The 21,465-nt window shown below is 42.9% G+C and overlaps 1 protein-coding gene across 3 annotated transcripts in view; it reads left to right on the top strand.

The window, feature by feature from the left end:
* The window catches only part of HPSE (heparanase), a 51,331-nt gene that overhangs the window by 15,585 nt on the left and 14,281 nt on the right, over nt 1–21,465 (top strand). The window contains exons 1-7 of one of the 3 annotated variants that reach the window (XM_060417657.1): nt 6,129–6,241; nt 8,768–8,893; nt 10,454–10,585; nt 14,360–14,409; nt 18,053–18,226; nt 20,573–20,741; nt 21,185–21,232. In XM_060417657.1, the coding sequence (XP_060273640.1) occupies nt 8,823–8,893; nt 10,454–10,585; nt 14,360–14,409; nt 18,053–18,226; nt 20,573–20,741; nt 21,185–21,232 (644 nt within the window). In that variant the 5' untranslated portion in view covers nt 6,129–6,241; nt 8,768–8,822. Of the gene's footprint in view, nt 1–6,095; nt 6,242–8,767; nt 8,894–10,453; nt 10,586–14,359; nt 14,410–18,052; nt 18,227–20,572; nt 20,742–21,184; nt 21,233–21,465 lie in introns of those variants that run through there. The other 2 variants (XM_060417656.1, XM_004009963.6) reach the window with 2 other exon arrangements.

The raw sequence follows: 21,465 nt of genomic DNA, 5'->3' as shown, positions 1-21,465 counted from the left end.
CTTCCTTTCTCTCTTCTCAGGCCAGTTCTTCCAGCTCTGCTGTTGCTTCCGTCCACTCCTGCCTCCCCAAGGACTCTGCTCTAGCACTCATCTCTTCTCTCTCCTGTACCTTTTACCCCTCCCTTATTATTGGATCCTTCTTCTTAGCCTAGAAACATCAAGTCTTTCCCCTCTCAAGCACCTCTGCAGTCACTGCTCTTTCTCCTATTTGCAGCCTTTCTTACTGCTAGTGCTTTCCATGTTCCACCCACATGATGACCCCATCATCGTGTCAAAAAATCAATCTCTCCAACATCATTAGTGACCTTACTTTTTCAAGCTTTTTTTTTAAATTGTGGTAAAATTAATATAAAACATACTATTTTAACCATGTGGAGGAGGAAATGGCAAACCACTCCAGTATCCTTACCTGGAGAATGCCACGGACAGAGGAGCCTGGTGGGCTACAGTCCATGGGGTCGCAAAGAGTCGGACATGACTGAGTGACTAACACACACATTTTAACCATCGGGCTTCCCTGGTGGCTCAGAAGTAAAGAATCCACTTGCCAATGCAGGAAACATGGGCTTGATCCCTGGGTTGGGAAGATCCCCTGGAGAAGGAAATGGCAATCCACTTCAGTATTCTTGCCTGGGAAATCCCATGGACAGAAGAGCCTTCAGGGCTACAGTCCATGGGGTCGAAAAAGAGTCAGACACAACTTAGCAACTAAACAATGATTTTAATCATGTTTAACTACACAGTTCAGTGGCACTAAGTATATTCATGTGATTGTGCCGCTCTCCCCATCATCCATCTCCTGAATTTTCCACCTTCCTGCACTGAAACTCTGTCCCCATTAAACACTAACTCCCCAGCCACCCCACCTCCTCAGCCCCTGGCATCTACCAATGTACTTTTTATGATTTTGACTATTCTAGGTACTTTGTCTAAGTGGATTCAAATAGTATTTGTCTGCACCTAATGTATATTGGAATGCATTTTTAAGTTTCACTTAATGTAGGATCCATGGAATTTATACAGTCCATGGAATTCTCCAGAATACTGGAGTAGGTAGCCATTCTTTTCTCCGGGGGATCTTCCGAACCCAGGGACCAAACCCAGGTCTCCCACATTGCAAGCGGATTCTACCACCTAAGCTATCAGGGAAGCTCAATACATGATCACTGACCTTCATTTATTGAGAAATCCAATCCTTGTCTTACTTGTCTCTATTATGGGTTGAATGTCTGGATGGCCCCCCTACAGTTCCTATGTTGAAGTCCTCATCCCTGGCACCTCAGTCTGTGCCCTTATTTGGAAATAATGTCATTGCAGACACAATTGGGCTTCCCAGGTGGTGCAGTGGTAAAGAACCCACCTGCCAATGCAGGAGACCTGGGGTGGATCCCTGGGTCGGGACAATCCCTTGGAGTAGGAAATGGCTACCCACTCCAGTATTCTTGCCTGGAGAATTCCACGGACAGAGGAGCCTGGTAGGGTCACAAAGAGTCAGACACAACCGAAACAATTAAGCATGCACACACGCAGACATAATTAGTTAAGAATTGGTCATACTGGAGTGGAGTGGGCCCCCATTCAGTAGGACTGATGACCTTATAAAAAGGGGGAATTTGGAAACAGGCACGAACACACAGAGAACACCATGTGTCCTTGGAGCTGTACTGCTCTGAGAAGCTTTCAGAAGCTGGGAGAAAGGCCTGCAGTAGATCCTCCCCCAGCACCTGCAGGGGGAGCGTGGCCTTAACAACATCTTGATTTCAGACTCCTTGCCTCCAGAGCTATGACACAGGTCCATTGTTTAAGCTGCCCAGTTTGTGGTGTTTTGCCACTACGGTTCTAGCAAACCAATTCAGCCTCCCAGAAGCATTTGGCAAGAGTGACAACTGAAATGCCTTCTCATCCCTTCAGATCGGTGTCCCTGCCATCACTCTAAGGTTCTTCATCACCTCTTCCTCAAGCTTGTCTCAGTGGTGCTGTTCCCCGGGCTTCTGACCTAGGCCTTCACCTTCTTTTTTTATTATATTTATTTATTTATTTGGCTGTGCCGGGTCTTAGTTGCAGCATGCAGGTTCTTTAGCTGTGGCATGCAAACTCTTCAGGGTTGAACCCGGGCGCCCTGCATTGGGAGCATGGAGTCTTAGCCACTGGACACCAGGGAAATCCCGAGGCCTTCTTTTTTCACTTTACATAATCTCCTGAGTGGTTTCATCTCATCATTTAAATTACTGTTCAGGCAGTGGTGTGTCAAGCAATGTTTCACAACTGGCTCTCTGAGAGGAGAGGAGACTGATTTTTTTTTTTTCTAATTTCTGTGGTCTAAACACCCCCACCATGGCTGATTTCAAACTGCCAACAGTTAAACACTGGTTCTCAAAACATAACAGTTGGCGCTCACAAGCTGGTACCAGCCAGTACAGGGTGACTCCCACACACCTCCGCTTTTGTGTCAGAGATAAGTAACTTATTTTTACACATACAGTAAAATAAAAATACCTGCAGACGTTTCTTTCCACTAACGAACTGTTCCAGAAACGCAACACCTGCCACAGCTTTTGTGTGCTCTTTGGTTATTTCCATGTCATGGTGGTGGTGGTGAATTATTTTCCTCCTTTCTTTTTTCCATGTGTGATAGAAATACTGTACCTTTGTTCAGTTTTGTTTTTAAGACAAGCTCGCAGGTGTTTTAAATGTGGCTTTTATCAGAGAGCATCAATATTGTTTCTCAAAACAAGAAAAGATTCCATTGTATCAAGGACAAAAAGGTCCTTGATACAATACTCTGAAACATGTGATTTTGTTTACTTGGCAGAAGTCATAGCATTGGGTTTTAATTTTGTTCAGGAAACGGTCTATGTCTGACCCCTCATGCCCTGTTGTCAGGTTGGACTAGATTGTTCATGCACTTGGGCATGCTTGCTGAGTTGCTTCAGTTGTGTCCGACTCATTGCAACCCTATGGACTGTAGCCCACCAGGCTCCTCAGTCCATGGGATTCCCCAGGCAAGAATACGAACCTTTATTAAGCGCCGGCTGTGTGCCAGGTACTTGTCTAGGTTCTCATCTGGGTGCTGAGGCAATTCTGATGATCCGGACAGAGTCCTTCCTTTTCACAGAGCTTAGCTCGAGATGGGGGTGGGGATAGATAATAAACCAAGCAATCGCAATAGAAAGCTAATTTCAGAGACTGCTGGATGCTCAGAAGAAAACAAAGGCAGAGTATTGTGGTTGAGAGTGACCTGAGGGGGTACAGCCACCACCTCCGGGAGCCAGGCTGTGGTGCTCCGACTTCAGAGGCAGGCGGTACACAGACGCCTGCCTTGAGATCCCACAGCTCCTGCCTGCACTCGTGTTCCCTTCATTTCCCAGAGAGCGCCATTTCAATTGCTCTCCCATCTCGACTGCTTACAGACATCAGCCCCACAAATCTAAAAGAACTTCCTCTGTCACCACACACAACCAAAATCAAAATCTAGGACCAGTATCAGTGCCTGGCCAAAAAGCACCAGGGCAGGGCCAGCCCGAAGTGACTCTGCAGAAGTTCCTTGTATCAGGTTTAGGGGGGCAACTCTACTCGCGGGCTAGGGGTTCACTAGTTCACACCAGTGGTTCACATTAGTGGAACCACGTTAGTCAAAGCACCAAAGATGAGCACTGGAGAATTGATGCTTTTGGTGCTGTAGAAGACTCTTGAGAGTCCCTTGGACAGCAAGAAGATCCAACCAGTCAATCCTAAAGGAAATCAGTCCTGAATATTCCTTGGAAGGACTGATGCTGAAGCTGAAGCTCCAAGACTTTGGCCACCTGATGCAAACAGCTGACTCACTGGAAAAGACCCTGATGCTGGGAAAGATTCAAGGCAGGAGAAGAAGGGGACTACAGAGGTCCGTTGAGTCAATTGGATGGCATCACTGACTCAACAGACCTGAGTTTGAACAAACTCCAAGAGATAGTGAAGGACAAGGAAGCCTGGTATGCTGCAATCCATGACGTTGCAAAGAGTCAGACATGACTGAGTGAACAGCAACAAAAGGGTAACCACACTAGTGATTCACACTAAGCATTCACTGACTTTTAAACTGAGGACTCACCTCCCCTTTATGTCTTTTCTGAGCTCCAGACACACATGGCCAGGGGCCTGATGGAAATGGTTATTGGTGCCCCACTGGTATCTTGCAACACTGAGTCCCAAGCCTGCCTTCATCCCTGTCTCCAGTCTAATGCCTATTTATTTTTCATCTCATCAAATGATATTTCCATCTTCCAAGATGCTTCCCAGGAGTAATCTTGGATTCTTCTCCAACATTCCATTAAATACTCAAGCTAGTATTTCTGGGTTTCCCAGGTAGCTCAGTGGTAAAGAATCTGCCTGCCAATGCGTGAGGTGCAGTTTCAATTCCTGAGTGAGGAAGATTCCCCAGAGGAGGAAATGGCAACCCGCTCCAGTATTCTTGCTGGGAAAATTCTGTGGGCGGAGGAGCCTGGTGGACTACAGTCTGTGGGGTCACAGAGTCAGACATGACTGAGCATGCATGCACACTAGTATTTCTATCTCCACTTGTGTCTTGAATTTATCCACCTTGCTTCATCCCTACTTTCATTACCTGACCTCAGCCCGTCACTTTCTTTCAATATTAACACAACCACAGTCTTGGTCCTTCTGTTCAGTGATTTACATGGCAGCCTGGGATTCTTCTCTAAAACAAAAGTCTGGTGCAGCCACTCCATTGCTTTAAATCCTCCCATGGTGCCATCTTATAAACCAGATCTCCTTCCAGGACATGGCAGCTCACCAGCCATCCATGATATGGTCCTGCCTGCCCTGCCAGTCTATCCTCTCCCAGCACCTCCCTGCCCTCAGTCTCTAGGTTCAAGCCACACCTTGAGCATCTTAAAAGAACTTGAAGTATTTTCAAGGGTCCCTGAACCTACGGTGGGTCCTGGCACAAGGAGATGAAGCGCAGAGTGAAATTCATTCAAGGATGTTATTAATGAGGAATTGATTGAAATCCCTGACAGCACTAGAGAACTCAGGGAATGGTGGCCTCTTCCAGGAAATCCTTAGAACCTCTTGAAAACAAAGGGGAATGTTAGCTCGCACCAAGTAAGGATTCAGAAGAAAGTCATTTCCCCTTTGCTACGAACCCAAATGAAACTAAACTGTAGGAAGGGGGGACAGGATGTCAAGAAATATTGGCAATTAGATAGTTCTCTGGCATGATTTTCCAATTTGAAACAAACCCACATGCAAACTAATTAACTGGGCCATTTTGAGAACACACAGAGTCAGTCCCGTGTATTTTAAGAGCTATCCAGAGAGCATGGTGGCCAGGATCCCATATGCGAGGCTTCAGAAATACATGGCAGCTTGTTCCTGTTACCTGCGTCTTCTGTTTTCTTAGTTTTGTTCACTAAGTATTCATGACATCTTCATCTTTCTGAGAGAATGTATTATAAATCATTTGAATTCGGTTCTATAACATTCTGTACTATTCTGAGCACCTAACAGGAACATTTTTGGCTTGATGACTTATGCATTTAGAATTGCTTGAATTGGAAGTGTCCTTGGTGGGTAGGAATCAGAATCTTATACCATTCTAAGTCATTTGACTTATATTGAAAAGGATAGTTTTCCTTGGGGTGGTGGAGGTGGAGGTTGGTGAGGGAGAGGAAAAGCACTCGTAAGTCACTTATGAACTTCTCTGGGAACAGAAATTTTTCAAGACAATATATTTTTCAAAGAAACAGAGTCATCTTTCCTGTAGTTTCCACTCTCTTATGTCTTTTCCTCCATCAGTCACAGAAGATTATGAATTCTCTGAAAGCACTAAACACTGTCCTGCTAGTCAGGTTGAAATATAAGCTCTTGGCTGAGTCAGCACTCCCAGTTGCCTTCAGATGCCTATAAGAGCAGCCTTGCAATTAGGAAGATTCCAATTGAGACTATGTCCCCGATAGAGTGATATGACTTCTTTCTCCAGTGCCCTTACAGCTAGATGTTAGAAAATGGGTCCACCGAGAGAGGGGAGTCAATGTGTAGACGTAATTGTCTTGGGGAAAAAAATAATTTTAATTTCTTGCTTGTCTTCATAACAGTTCTTCAAAGCTTCGTACCTTGGCCAGAGGTTTGTCTCCTGCATACCTAAGATTTGGTGGCACCAAGGCAGACTTTCTCATTTTTGACCCCAAGAAGGAACCAGCATTTGAAGAGAGAAGTTACTGGCTATCTCAAGTCAACCAGGGTGAAATTTTTTAAAGATTACCCATTTATTTGAGTTCGCTTGAGTCGGTCACGAGCATTCTCAGAGAAGAGTGGTTTGTCATATCACCAATTGATAAGAGATGAAGGGCTCCCAGTGGAACTGTGGGGATGCCTACACAAAAGGAGGAAGCAGTGGGCAGGTTTCCTCCTCTTGATGTTCTCAGGAATGTGAGACATGGGGGGCACCAGGAAGGTGCTGGACACGGCTGTAAGAGAGTTAGTGTTACTCGCTCAGTCTTGTTGGACTCTTTGTGATTCTATTGACTGCAGCCTTCCAGGGGATCTTCCCAACCCAGGGATCAAACCCAGGTCTGCAGCATTGCAGGAGAATTCTTTACCATCTGAGCCACCAGGGAAGCCCTTAAGAGAGTTAATTGTGCTGTAAACAGAACAAAGATTGTAGCTAAAGGGCAGAGCTGCCTAGAGGAACCTGTGGGGAGAAATGAACCAAAACAGAGAGTATTCCCTGCTGAAGAGACAGCACTGATTGAAGCTCATTTATTCCAGAAAATGTGGATGAAAGGTGTAATAAGGGGATGTGGAGCTATACTCTACATCTAAGAATGGATTTTAAGGCTTGATTTGTTGGGCAGTGGTTCTCAGACTTTACTGACTATACACAGTCACCCAGGGGGAGTTTGAATATTTGAATTCCTGGGCGCCAACCTTAGATTACAAGTTGAGCCAGCTCCTCCTTGTGATTCTAAATATTAGGAGTCTGTGGGCTTCATCTGAGAAACACTCTAAGGCACCACGAGGATTTGCCCTTGTCTTTCATAAGTGCTATACAAACATCAAATGGAAGTTAAATTAGTATCTTAATAATTATTGAATGACATCTGAATGACAACAATGTATTATATATATATTAATGAACAATATTTTGCTATTTTATATATTACATTTTTTTGTGCTTAGGAAGTGTTTAGAACAGTTCATCAGTAACTGCGCCAAAGTTGATAAAATAGTAATTAGAAAAAATGAACAAAAGCCAGGAGGGTTTTCCTGGAATAACACACTGGAATATGTTTAGACCTGGCCCTTTCCCCCCAGTCAGTCATACGCGTTTTGAAGTTCTCATAAGTTTACATAGGAGACTGTCCTTCATTCATCAGCTTTCTTCATCCTGGTGGGGAGAGAGGATCACTGGGATTATCCAAGTGCTTCTGAAACATCCGTTATGAGGGGCTTCCCTGGTGGCTCAGACTGTAAAGAATCTGCCTGCAGTGCCGGAGACCCAGGTTTGATCCCTGGGTCAAGAAGATCCCCTGGAAAAGGGAATGGCTACCCACTCCAGTAGTTTTCATTCTGTCTGCCCTCTGATGGATGAGGATAAGAGTCTTGTGGAAACTTCTTGATGGGAAGGACTGACTGTGGGGAAAACTGGGTCTTGATCTGATGGGCAGGGCCATGCTCAGTAAATCTTGAATCCAGTTTTCTGCCAATGGGTGGGTCTCTGTTCCTTCCCTGTAGTTCAGCCTGAGGCCAAACTATGGTAGGGATAAAGATTTAAGGGAGGAGGAGGAGGGGACAACAAAGGGCAAAATGGTTGGATGGCATCACTGACTCAATGGACATGAGTTTGAGCAAGCTCCGGGAGATGGTGAAGGATAGGGAAGCCTGGCATGCTGCAGTCCATGGAGTCTCTAAGAGTTGGACACGACTTAGCGACTGAACAACCCACTCCAGTATTCTTGCCCAGAGAATTCCTTGGATCGAGGAGCTTGATGGGCTGCAGTCCATGGGGTCACAGTGTCAGACCCGACTGAGCGACCAACATGTTCTGAAACATCCTTTTTATGAACACAGGATGGATGAGGCACCCGCTGTCAGGAAGCCAGAATGTGAAGCTTCTAAGAAAGGAAGTCACGGGGGGCCAGCCAGTCCTGGCAGCCCGAGCCTGGCAGCCCTGCTGCCTCGTGATAAAGAAGTATGACAAGTACTGTCCTGCCGGACAGGATGGGGTGGCTTTGTCCAAGTATACACGCTGTGGTCTCGGGAGCTTTGATGATACCAGATATGAAGGAATATAAGTCAGCATTCCCTGTCCTACCATTTTGGCAAGAGGAGATTGCCACAAAGCAGATATAATCCATGCAAAGCAAATTACTGTGTATTTTGACAGTGAACTTTAAGAGAACTGAACAATGTTTTGTCTTCCAGAGGGGTTATCTAGTAATTTCAAGTTTCGGAGGAGCCTCCTGAATTGCCAAATAACTTGAAGTTATGTGCAGTGTATCTGTGTCCAGTATATGTGCGGTGTTTCTTAGGAAACATGCCTTTGGCTGTTGGTTTTTTGTTTTTTGTTTTTTTGTTTTGTGGTGATTGGTCAAGCAGCAAATTTGACATATATAACAGAATACATCTTTCTCTGATCTTAGACCCCAAAACCAGAAACTCAGCTATCCTGCTTTAGTTCACATATATAGCTAGGTAAATAAGCGTATGGGATTTCAACCTTATCATTGTAAAAGTAGATTCTCTGAATTATTCATTTCATTTGCAGATATTTGCAAATCCAGATCCATCCCTTCTGATGTGGAGAAGAAGCTGCAGTTGGAATGGCCCTTCCAGGAGCAAGTGCTGCTCAGAGAACAGTATCAGAAAAAGTTCACAAACAATACCTACTCAAGTAAGAAATGAAAGGCACCCTACTGGTGTCCCAGCCCCCGAAATGTTTGGATGGCTTGAACTTGGACTAAAATTTAAGAAGCCCTATAGCAGTCATTGAAGGCTGCATAATCTTCAGATGTTAGCAAGAGTTAGTGGACAATCTTGAACCTCAAGTTTCTGTTTTCTTTACCTGACTTTGCCTACTAGCCAGGGAGTCATTCAGTCTATTTTATCCATAGTATCGGTAGTATATATATATCAATCCCAATCTCTCAGTTCATCCCTCCCCACCCCCAGCTTTCCCCTCTTGCTCTCCATACATTTGTTCTCTACATCTGTACCTCAATTTCTGCTTTGCAAATGAGATCATCTATACCATTTTTCTAGGCTTCCCAGGTGGTGCTAGTGGTAAAGAACATGTCTCCCACTGCAGGAGACATAAGAGACTCAGGTTCGATCCCTGGGTCGGGAAGATCCCCTGGAGGAGAGCATGGCAACCCACTCCAGTGTTCTTGCCTGGAGAATCCCACGGATAGAGGATCCTGGTGGGCTGTAGACCATAGGGTCACGAAGAGTTGGTCACAACTGAAGCAATTTAGCATGCATGCACACACGCATATTGCTTTTCGAAGTAGATAACTATTGAGAACCTACTGTATAGCTCAGTGCTCTGTAGTGACCTAAATGGGAAGGAAATTCAACAAAGAGGGAGTATATGGATACGTATAGCTGATTCACGTTGCTGTACAGCAGAAACTAACACAACATTGTAAAGCAATCACAATTTTAAAAATGAATCATTCATTCACAAGCTAATGATGACCTTAACTGCTCTGAAGAATTAAGAAGTCAAGGAAGACATGAATACATTCCTTGAGAAAAAGTAAAATACCAAAGTGTGAAGAGTGAAATGTGAAATCATTCACACCTCATTGTCCATACTGTTTCGCCTCTCAGAAGCAGCCCCTGTGATGAACTGTGTATCACTGGCAGGACAGTTTTCTCATTTTCTTTCCTGCATGGCTTTGAAAACTTAGGACTAGCTCAGCTAACCAGGAATTTATTTCCATTCGTGGAAAAAGTTTTCCAGTGTTTAAACAGGATGATGTTGTCACGTGTATCTGTGGGTATGCTGTGTGCTCAATTGTGTCTGACTCTTTGCAACCGTATGAGCTGTAGCCTGCCAGGCTCCTCCATCTGTGGAATTCTCCAGGTAAGAATACTGGAGCAGGTTGTCATTCCTAAACCAGAGCATCTTCCCAACCCAGGAATCAACACATGTCTCTGGCATCTCCTACACTGGCAGGCAGACTCTTTACCACTCTGCCACCTGATGTTCTTACGCAGGTCTCTAAAACAAACAAGCAGTCCTTATCTAACTGTGAAACCTGAAAGTTGATGCTTTATACCCAACTAAGGGATGATGTTGCCCCAGATCTCAGTTAAGAAAATGTCCTGTGTAGATACTCTACACCTATCTTCTTTTGACTTCTGAAAAATAAATGATCTTGAGAAGACTCTACACATGAGCATCACCAGATAGTCGACACCAAAATCAGATTGATTATATTCTTTGCAGCCAAAGATGGAGAAGCTCTATACAGTCAGCAAAAACAAGACCGGGAGCTGACTGTGGCTCAGATCATGAACTCCTTATTGCCAAATTCAGACTTAAATTGAAGAAAGTGGAGAAAACCACTAGACCATTCAGGTATGACCTAAATCAAATCCCTTATGACTATATGATGGAAGTGAGAAATAGATTTAAGGGGCTAGATCTGATAGACAGAGAACCTGATGAACTATGGATGGAGGTTCGTGACACTGTACAGGAGACAGGGATCAAGACCATCCCCAAGAAAAAGAAATGCAAAAAAGCAAAATGGCTGTCTGAGGAGGCCTTAACTGTGAAAAGAAGAGAAGCAGAAAGCAAAGGAGAAAAGGAAAGATATACCCACTTGAATGCAGAGTTCCAAAGAATAGCAAGGAGAGATAAGAAAGCTTTCCTCAGCAATCAATGCAAAGAAATAGAGGAAAACAACAGAATGGGAAAGACTAGAGATCTCTTCAAGAAAATTAGAGATACCAAGGGAACATTTCATGCAAAGATGGGCTCAGTGAAGGACAGAAATGGTAGGGATCTAACAGAAGCAGAAGATATTAAGAGGTGGCAAGAATACACAGAAGAACTGTACAAAAAGTATCTTCATGACCCAGATAATCAGGATGGTGTGATCACTCACCTAGAGCCAGACATTCTGGAATGTGAAGTCAAGTGGGCCTTAGAAAGCATCACTACAAACAAAGCTAGTGGAGGTGATGGAATTCCAGTTGAGCTATTTCAAATCCTGAACGATGATGCTGTGAAAGTGCTGCACTCAATATGCCAACAAATTTGGAAAACTCAGCAGTGGCCACAGGACTGGAAAAGGTCAGTTTTCATTCCAATCCCAAAGAAAGGCAATGCCAAAGAATGTTCAAACTACCGCACAATTGCACTCATCTCACACGCTAGTAAAGTAATGCTCAAAATTCTCCAAGCCAGACTTCAGCAATACGTGAACCGTGAACTTCCTGACGTTCAAGCTGGTTTTAGAAAAGGCAGAGAAACCAGAGACCAAATTGCCAACATCCACTGGATCATTGAAAAAGCAAGAGAGTTCCAGAAAAACATCTATTTCTGCTTTATTGACTATGCCAAAGCCTTTGACTGTGTGGATCACAATAAACAGTGGAAAATTCTGGAAGAGATGGGAATACCAGACCACCTGACCTGCCTCTTGAGAAACCCGTATGCAGGTCAGGAAGCAACAGTTAGAACTGGACATGGAACAACAGACTGCTTCCAAATAGGAAAAGGAGTATGTCAAGGGTGTATATTGTCACCCTGCTTATTTGACTTCTATGCAGAGTACATCATGAGAAACGCTGGGCTGGAGGAAGCACAACCGGAATCAAGATTGCCAGGAGAAATCTCAATAACCTCAGATATGCAGATGACACCACCCTTATGGCAGAAAGTGAAGAAGAACTAACGAGCCTCTTGATGAAAGTGAAAGAGGAGAGTGAAAAAGTTGGCTTAAAACTCAACATTCAGAAAACGAAGATAGTGGCATCCGGTCCCATCACTTCATGGCAAATAGATGGGGAAACAGTGGCTGACTTCATTTTTCTGGGCTCCAAAATCATTGTAGATGGTGATTATAGCCATGAAATTAAAAGACGCTTACTCCTTGGAAGGAAAGTTATGACCAACCTAAACAGCATATTAAAAAGCAGAGACATTACTTTGCTAACAAAGGTCTGTCTAGTCAAGGCTATGGTTTTTCCAGTGGTCATGTATGCATGTGAGAGTTGGACTGTGAAGAAAGCTGAGTGCCAAAGAATTGATGCTTTTGAACTGCAGTGTTGGAGAAGACTCTTGAGAGTCCCTTGGACTGCAAGGAGATCCAACCAGGCCATCCTAAAGGAGGTCAGTCCTGGGTGTTCGCTGGAAGGACTGATGCTGAAGCTGAAACTCCAATACTTTGGCCACCTGATGTGAAGAGCTGACTCATTGGAAAAGACCCTGGTGCTGGGAAAGATTGAGGGCAGGAGGAGAAGGGGACAACAGAGGATGAGATGGCTGGATGGCATCACTGACTCAATGGACATGGGTTTGGGTGAACTCTGGGAGTTGGTGATGGACAGGGAGGCCTGGCGTGCTGCGGTTCATGGGCTCACAAAGAGTTGGACATAACTGAGCAACTGAACTGAACCGAACTGAAGTTAAATTGGGTAGTCAACATTTCTAAGAGTATATTTTTGACATTAAATCATTTCTTTGTAAGATTTTACTATAAACTATTTGAATTCCAGTGTAGTCAATGAATTTTTAAAAATATTTTTAATATATAAGGTACAGGAGGAAACTAACATGTAAGAAATCAGAAAATAGGTTATATGCTAATAGAAAATGTAGTCCTCTAAATTATTTTTTGCATTTTGAAGCAGAGGGCTGTGGGGGAAATATTCTAATCCTTTACTGATATGATCTATGGGACTTCCTTGGCAGTCCAGTAGTTAAGATCCTGTACTTCCAACAGAGGGAGTGTTGGTTTGATCCCTGGTTGGGAAAGTAAGATCCCACATGCCTCATGGTGTGGTCAAAAATTAAAATATATTTTAAAAAAAGATTTAAAAAAATAATATGATCCATGGTTGAACAAAATTTGGCATAACAGGGCCTTCTCAGATCCCATTAAAGAATGACACAAGTCCAAGAGGCCCACACAGTAAGATCTCAGTTGTAATAAATCATCCGATATAGGCCTGCTAGAGAAGATGCCACGGTATTAGGCATTTAGAGTCACACATGTTTTCTTGGTCATCTTAAACATATTCCAATTTACCTTAAATTTTTCTTTAAAAATGTTTGCTGCCTCGCATGATCTTTTTAGAACCAAGATGGTATGTTTTTAACATCTTTTCCCTGCCTCTGGAACTTGGACCTTCCTAGTCTCTACACCAGGGGAAAGCCCTTCTTTCACTAACTGTATCACAGGGTCAGTATAATCCCAGCCACCCTGTTGGCAATGCTACAGTGTATGACAAATACTACAGATAGTTAATTGTGTTTGGAAAGATTTTGACTTCTGAGTTGAAAGTTTCTATTTTAATCTGCATGTCTTAGAAACATACAGATAGGAAATTTACTGCATTTGGTCTGGGCACCAACTCATTGCAGGAATAAGTATCTAAGAAGCTCATAGATGTTGCCACACTTGGTTCTGTATCATGGCCAAGGCTGGTAACTTCTGAGTAACTGAGAGTGGTATCATGTGATGGAAGAGGTAGCAAAAGTCTATTTTGTTTTTTGCTTAGTTAATGGCCTGTCCCTTTGAAACAGGTGTCCTAGAAGCTCTAGGTAAGTTTTCTAATTACAGGCCACATCGGATGCTGTGTTTCACTTAAGTAGAAGATGACAATAACATTTGTCATGAGAATATAAATTCACATTGTAAATCTGTCTGGGCAGAAAAAGGAAGCAGTGTTACAGGTGTGATTTTGGGTGTGACTGCAGAAAGGAGGATTCCTTTATTAAAATAATCATATTTAATGAGCTATTTTTTTTTCTCTCTTTCTTCTCCACCTTCCGCATTGTTCCACTCCCAGACTGGATGCTGGACACACTTACACAAACGGAAATGGTACAATAGTCAGTGCCTAGGTTTAATGGTTCATTTAGATTATCTTGGTCCCGGGGAGTTGTCCACCCTCTCAGACAGTGAGAGATAAGAGACTGGATAACGCCTGGGAATCGGATAACTCACTATGAGTTTTCTTATTTTTATTTTGAGGAGGGAATAGGTTGGGTGAGTTTTATTTTTAAAATTTTTATTGAAGCGTAGTTGCTGTGCACTGTGTTAGTTTGTACTGTACAGCAAAGTGAATCAGCTGTGCGTATACATACATCCCTTCTGTTTTGGATTTCCTTCCCATCTAGGTCACCACAGAGCACTGCCTGGAGTTCCCTGAGCTATGCAATATTTTCTGGTTAGTTATCTATGTTATGCAAAGTATCAATAGTGTCTATATGTCAATTTCAGTCTCTTAATTCACCCCATCCCCCACAACCCTCCCACACCCACCCCGCCACTTGGCGGGTTTTTTATTTAATTATTTTTTGGCTGCACTGTGTCTTTGCGCTCAACTAGAGCTTTCTCTAGTTGTAGTGTGAGGGCCTCTCATTGCAGAGGTTTCTCCTGTTGGGGAGCACAGTCTCTAGGTACGAGGGCTGCAGCACTTGTGAGGTAGGGGCTCGGTAGTCTAGACTCAGGCTCTAGAGTGCAGACTCAATAGTTACGGCACATGGGCCTAGTTACTCCTCGGCATGTGGGATCTTGCCTGACCAGGGATTGAACTTGTGTGTCTCCTGCATTGGCAGGCAGATTCTTCACCAATGGACCACCAGAGAACTCCTGCAGTTTTATTGGTCAAGAGTGGATTTGAACTCTGTAAGATACAGCCCTTATCCTAGGAGGAGTTACTGCTATAGAATTTGAAGCTACTTAAAGTGTATTTGGAAAGAGGAGATAGAGGAAGAGGAAGGTATGAACTGAATAAATACTTGAAAATGTAAACATTCTAGGTTTCTTGAAAACGCTATAAGCTTTGTTGTGGTTCTAGGCAATCACAGTGCTTTACATCTATAAGAGTTTTCTGTGGTTTACCAACGGTTTTCCCATGTGCTATCTCAGCTTGGTTCTGTGAGGTAGATGGATGATGGGACCAGTTCCAGGTCTGTAGATCAGTACCTTGGGCTCATGCAGGTTGAAGGGTCATCGCTGATGATTCAGTCTGTAAGTGGGAGGGTAAGGCCCAAACCCAGATATATGATTCTTGATTGAGGACACGTTCTCAGCTTGATTTGCTATAGATGTGTAAAATACAGCTGTGACCATGAATGACAGTCAGAGGGCCTTTATAACAGGCTCTAGTAATCTGGCACTGTCCCCAGATAGTTCTGTGATATTGGGCAGAACTCTTTATCTCTTTGGGTGTCAGTTTCCTCATAGAAAAATGAGGATGGGCACCATATTGTAGGAGTAAGTATCTAAGAAGCTCATGGACGTTGCCACACTTGGGGAAGACTCCATAAAGGCCATGAAGGCCCACGCTGTCCTCCACTGCAGCCCCAAGAGCCCAGGAAGAAGCTGCAAGACTCAGAGCTTTTCAGCCCCCGATGTCTGTAAGTCCTTGATGAGAGGCAGTAGTCTCGTGGAAGCGGGTGACAGAGCAAATATCAAAAACACCAAAAATAGCTTGCTAGTGTCATTACCGCTCCTCAGCTATTATGGGCAGTATTAAATCTATGGTTTCACTGCTATGGTAACCCAAGTAGTTCAGCCTGAAGACTCAGAAGTGAAAGTGAAGTGAAGTCGCTCAGTTGTGTCCGACTTTTTACTACCCCATGGACTGTAGCCTACCAGGCTTCTCCTTCCATGGGATTCTCCAGGCAAGAGTACTAGAGTGGGTTGCCATTTCCTTCTCCAGGGGATCTCCCCAACCCAGGGATCGAACCCTGATCTCCTGCATTCCAGGTAGACACTTTAACCTCTGAGCCACCAGGGAAGTCCAGACTCAGAAACAAAACCAAGACAAAACTGCTTTTAGGGAGAAAGCTGGTAAATTTGCCAGATACAGATATTTTTTTAAACTAGAGGAGGGGCTTTCCTGGTAGTCCAACGGTTAAGAGTCCAAGCTCCCAATATAGGGGTATAGGTTCAATCCCTAGTCAGGGAACCCAGAGGACATGTCCAGAAAAGATAGAAATTTTAAAAAAGGAAAATGAACTAAAGAAGTGAATTTCTGTTTAATAGATAACTCTAAATATACATTAAGATCACCAGATTTTTGCAGATACTAACTGATTTAAAGACGACACTCAAAAATTGTTGCCAGTCTTCCCTGGTAGATTAATGATAAAGAATCTGCCTGCCAAGGTGGGAGACACGGAATTCAATCCCTGGTCTGGGAAGATTCCATATGTCACGGGGCAACTAAGTCCACGTGCACCAACAACTGAGTCAGTTCTCTGCAGCCGGAGCTCCACAACAAGAGAAGGTATGGCAGTGAGAAGCCAGTTCACCACAGCTAGAGAGTAGCTACCTGTCCTCAGCTAGAGAACAGTCCACGAAGCAACAAAGACCCAGCACAGCCAAAAATAAAAACAAATAAGTAAATAAAATAAATACACCGTTGCCAGTCTCAGAAAGAAGTTGCTATTGCTATTGCTAAGTCACTTCAGTCGTGTCCGTGTGCGACCCCATAGACGGCAGCCCACCAGGCTCCCCTGTCCCTGGGATTCTCCAGGCAAGAACACTGGAGTGGGTTGCCATTGCCTTCAATGCATTAAAGCGAAAAGTGAAAGTGAAGTCATTCAGTTATGTCCGACTCTTAGCAACTTCCTGGACTGCAGCCTACCAGGCTCCTCCGTCCATGGGATTTTCCAGGCAAGAGTATTGGAGTGGGGTGCCATTGCCTTCTCCACAGAAAGAGGTTAGAGGCTAGCTAATCGTTAAAAAACTGAGTTCAAAAGTTCCAAAGCTTTAATAATCCCTTAGTGATGCTGTAATTTTTTTTTCACAGCACATCTAGCCCAAAAGAAATGCCTAAGAGTTTTCAATTAAACTGTTAGGTCCGAACAACCTAATAGTAATAGTTTTCATCATGTCCAACAGATGTTAATGTGTTCCCTTGCAAATTTAAAAGATCCTGCAGTACCCTTGTAAGTCGAGTTGCCTGGTTAAATTTTAATTTCAAATAAACAATCATTTCTTTACTGCAGGTTTTTCTCAAATATTGTATTTGACATACACTAAAAACTATTCGTTATTTATCTAAAGTTCAAATTTAACTGATGTCAGATGTCCTGTAAATTTATTGTCTAAACTGTCTCAGTAAATTCACTCCTCAGGGTGCCTTAAGGCCAAAGGAAAGGGGGCAACAGAGGCTGAGGTGGTTAGAGAGCATCACTGACTCAATGGACATGAATCTGTGCAAACTCCAGGAGATAGTGGAGGACAGAGGAGCCTGGTACACTGCACTTCATGGGGTCACAAAGAGTCAGACATGACTTAGCGACTGAAAAACAATGAAAGGCTACCTTGGCACTGAGTTTGGAAACCATGTCCCTAGAGCCCTAAACCAGTTTTTTAAATGTAAAATTTCATTTGTTAATATTTTGGATTAATAAATTATATACATGATTTTTTCAAACAATGTTTTAAAAAGCTAATCAAAATTACCAAGTTATTTTGTGAGTGAAGATTTTTAGGTTATGAAGAGTGGGATTTATGTTGACTAATGAAAAGTCTGGCCTGTGTGTGCTGAGCATTGAGTTTCCCCAGTTCACCTGAGGTCACTTGAGCAAAACCCAAGTGTCAGACCAAAGCCTCTGGTACCTTCCTTGGACTTGATTTAGCAGCTAAAGCAAACAAAGTCATATTGGCTTTTTTTTTTTTTAGTCCAATTTTTCTGGACTCCTATTCATAATTATAAGGACTCATTAGGACTAGAATTCCTTCCATTTAACTACAGAAATAGTAATTTATTACGAGGAGCAAATCTGGAAGCCTTCATCACTTTGACATTCAGGTGCCGACCTAACCATGAAATGGCAACATTTTTCTTTTAGAACACTCAGTGGATATGCTGTACACTTTTGCCAACTGCTCAGGACTGAACTTGATCTTTGGTCTAAATGCATTACTACGAACTGCAGATATGCACTGGGACAGTTCCAACGCTCAGTTACTCCTGGACTACTGCTCTTCCAAGAATTATGACATTTCTTGGGAACTAGGCAACGGTAAGTGCCTCCCACCTCCAGAAACATTTCAATAATAAGGAGACTCCCCTTTGGCATTATTTGTTCCTATTTATGACCTTTTTAATAATAGTAAATGTGACTTTTCTCTTGGAATATTTGTATAAGTGCTCAATGGTATAAGTTTGGAATTGTGGCAGAAAACTCCTTACGTAGCCCAGATGTTATGGCTCATCCCAGTTTACATTTGAGCACTTCCCACAGCTCCCTTGCCTGCCAATGCAGGAGATTGTAAGAGATGAGGGTTTAATCCCTGGGTCAGGAATATCCCCTGGAGGAGGAAATGACAACCCACTCCAGTATTCTTGCCTGGAGAATCTCATGGACAGAGCAGCCTGGCAGGCTACCGTCCATGGGGTCACAAAGAGTTGGACATGATTGTAGAAACTTAGCACACACACACACAGCTCCCTGATTCCTTTGAGATCTTTGGGGTCACTTGGCAGGTCACTTGGCAGGTTGGACTCAAGCAGTTTGCTTCTGCCTTTCCATCTCTTCCTCTGTTCTCCGCTTGTCATTTAATCTCGGCAACCCCATCCTGACATTCATCATAGGTTCAAGCTAGAAGTTCCAGGACTGAATTCCCTCTGGGTCAAGCTCTTGAGTGTCTCCTTCTTCATTCTTTTTTTTGCAAGAACTTCTAAATTCTAATTAAAGTGGGTCTTCTCTGGTGGCTAAGATGGTAAAGAATTCTTCCTGCAATGCAGGAGGCCCGGGTTCAATATCTGGGTGGTGAAGATCCTCTGGAGAAGGAAATGGCAACTCACTCTGATATGCTTGCCTGGAGAATTCCATGGACAGAGGAGCTTGGTGGGTACAATCCATGGGGTTGCAAAGAGTCAGACACAACTGAGTGACTAATACTTTCACTTGTAAAGTGCTAATTAGCCACGTTCATTGAAGTGTTTACAGTGCTTTGTCTATACATCAGCTAATGGAACTAAACAGAAAATGGAAAGTGAGATGGTGAATACAGTTTTGACCTTCATTTCATAGATGACCAAAGAGGCACAAAAAGTGTTAGCTAAATATATAGCTGTGTGCGTACTTCTGTGCTTAGTTGCTCAATCATATCCAACTCTTTGTGACCCCATGGACTGTAGCCCACCGGGCTCCTCTGTCCATGAGATTCTCCAAGGCAAGAATACTGGAGTGGGTTGCCATTTCCGCCTCAAGGGGATCTTCCCGGGGATTGAACCCATGTCTCCTGTCTCCTACATTGTAGGCAGATTCTTTACTAATAACGCTAGGCAATTATGAGTTAGAGAAATCTTAGAGGAGTTAGCATTTGAACCCAGGCAGTCTGGCTCTAGAACGAGGTCATTGCTCTCTTGAGACTTCTGTTCTGGAGGTAAGGAGCCAGACCTACCAGAAAGCAAGCAAAGAAGTGATACATATCTATAGTGGCATGTGTTATGAGAAACTCCAGCCACAGATTTGGGGGCTTGGTGGCTAAGGATAACTAACAAGGTGAAGCACTGAAGCAAAATGGAAGGGTAGAGGCAACCATGTCTTAGCTAGATGCTGCTGACCAGGCTTCCTGCAGCAACTATGTGAACCATAGGTCATCCTTACCTGTCTCTGTACATCCCTGCCTCCCAACTTTTCTACGCTACCCATCCCCAAGTCTTTCTGCTCTTCAGGGCAAGATAAAACAGTGATGTCATCACGTGTCCCTCTTCCTTAGGCTCCATTTTGCAAAGAGAAGGTCTGGTTTTCAGGGTAAAGGAGAAGAGTAAAGTCATTTGGGAAGTAGATTAGACATTTCCCGTGCCTTCCTCCCATCTCTTCAGTTTTGTTACTTCCAGATTACTTCATATATAATTTGCCCTTGTAATTCTCAATAAGACTTTTTTTTAAAGAATTTGTCTTAATTTTTATCTGCTATTAAGATAACTTTTGACATTATAGAGGCAATATGGAGCTTCAAAAATTCTAGTTAGTGAAGATAACACATGTGTATGGCAATATAAGCTCAACAAGACTTTTAATTACATTGTAGAAATGGGTTTTTAAATGCCTTCTCCTCGCAGTCTTTTTTAAAGTAAATTAGGCTATTAAATACTGGATATAGACTATTTCCTGAATATCCATTGGTTTAATATACCCATCATTAATTTCCAACTGTTTTATTACCCCCACATACTTCAGTTATATAACTTAAATTTTTGTTTTCTTGTAACATCTCCTTTATAACTAGGTATTTTACCTTTCTTGACTTTGGATTTTAAGGTTTTGTAATGTGAAAAATGCCCTGTTGCTTTTATGTTTGCCTCTAAATAGAAAAAAATTCTAGGTGAGCATTTATTTTGAGAATTGCTCTTTCAGAACCTAACAGTTTCCAGAGGAAAGCTGGTATTTTCATCAGTGGATGGCAGTTAGGAGAAGATTTTATTGAATTGCGTAAACTTCTAGGAAAATCTGCTTTCAAAAATGCAAAACTCTATGGTCCTGATATTGGCCAGCCTAGAAGAAGTACTGTTAAGATGCTGAAGAGGTAAGAACTAGAGGAAGCAGAACCATTTTTCTTAAAAATATTTTTCTTTGGTGGAGGATCCTCAATAAACCACCTGTTATTAAATAATCTTTGGACTTCCCTGGTGGTCCAATGGTTAAGATTCTGTGCTTCCATTTCAGAGGGGCCTGGGTTTGGTCCCTGGTCAGGGAAGTTCCAAGTGCCACATGGTACAGCCAATAAATAAGTAAGCCATTTTGTTGCCTGACTAGATGGTTTACCAAAAGAGCAAACACTGACTGGCTCAGAATATCAAAGATTTGGGGGCAAATGGCACCTGTGATTAAAAATTTGTATTAGAATTAGGAAGTTTGTGTTGCTTTATCCTAAAGTAGTAACCAGCCCATTTATAGGGAAAATAACTTGTGTGCATATATTATCCATAAAAGAATTAAGTGATAATATAATAGATTTTTTTTTTCTAGTTTCCTAAAGGCTGGGGGAGAAGTGATTGATTCAGTTACTTGGCATCAGTAAGTATGTCTCCTACTGTTAATAGTAAGAAAGTACAGCTAGCTTTACTTATGACCTAGTTTTCAAAACAATGTTTTCATTAAGTGCTAATTGACTTTATAGTGTCTCAAGCAGCATTGTACTAGGATTTTAATATTAATAAAGCAAAAATTTTAACTAATTTTAAGTAACATGGTGGTTTCTACAAGATCAAAGCACACTTTCATTTAAGTCATAGAACAGATATGTGGCT

The sequence above is a fragment of the Ovis aries genome, chromosome 6 (assembly GCF_016772045.2).
Source record: "Ovis aries strain OAR_USU_Benz2616 breed Rambouillet chromosome 6, ARS-UI_Ramb_v3.0, whole genome shotgun sequence".
Taxonomy (NCBI): domain Eukaryota; kingdom Metazoa; phylum Chordata; class Mammalia; order Artiodactyla; family Bovidae; genus Ovis; species Ovis aries.
Note: the sequence above shows the minus strand (reverse complement) of the source record. Positions and strands in the feature narration are given on the sequence as shown.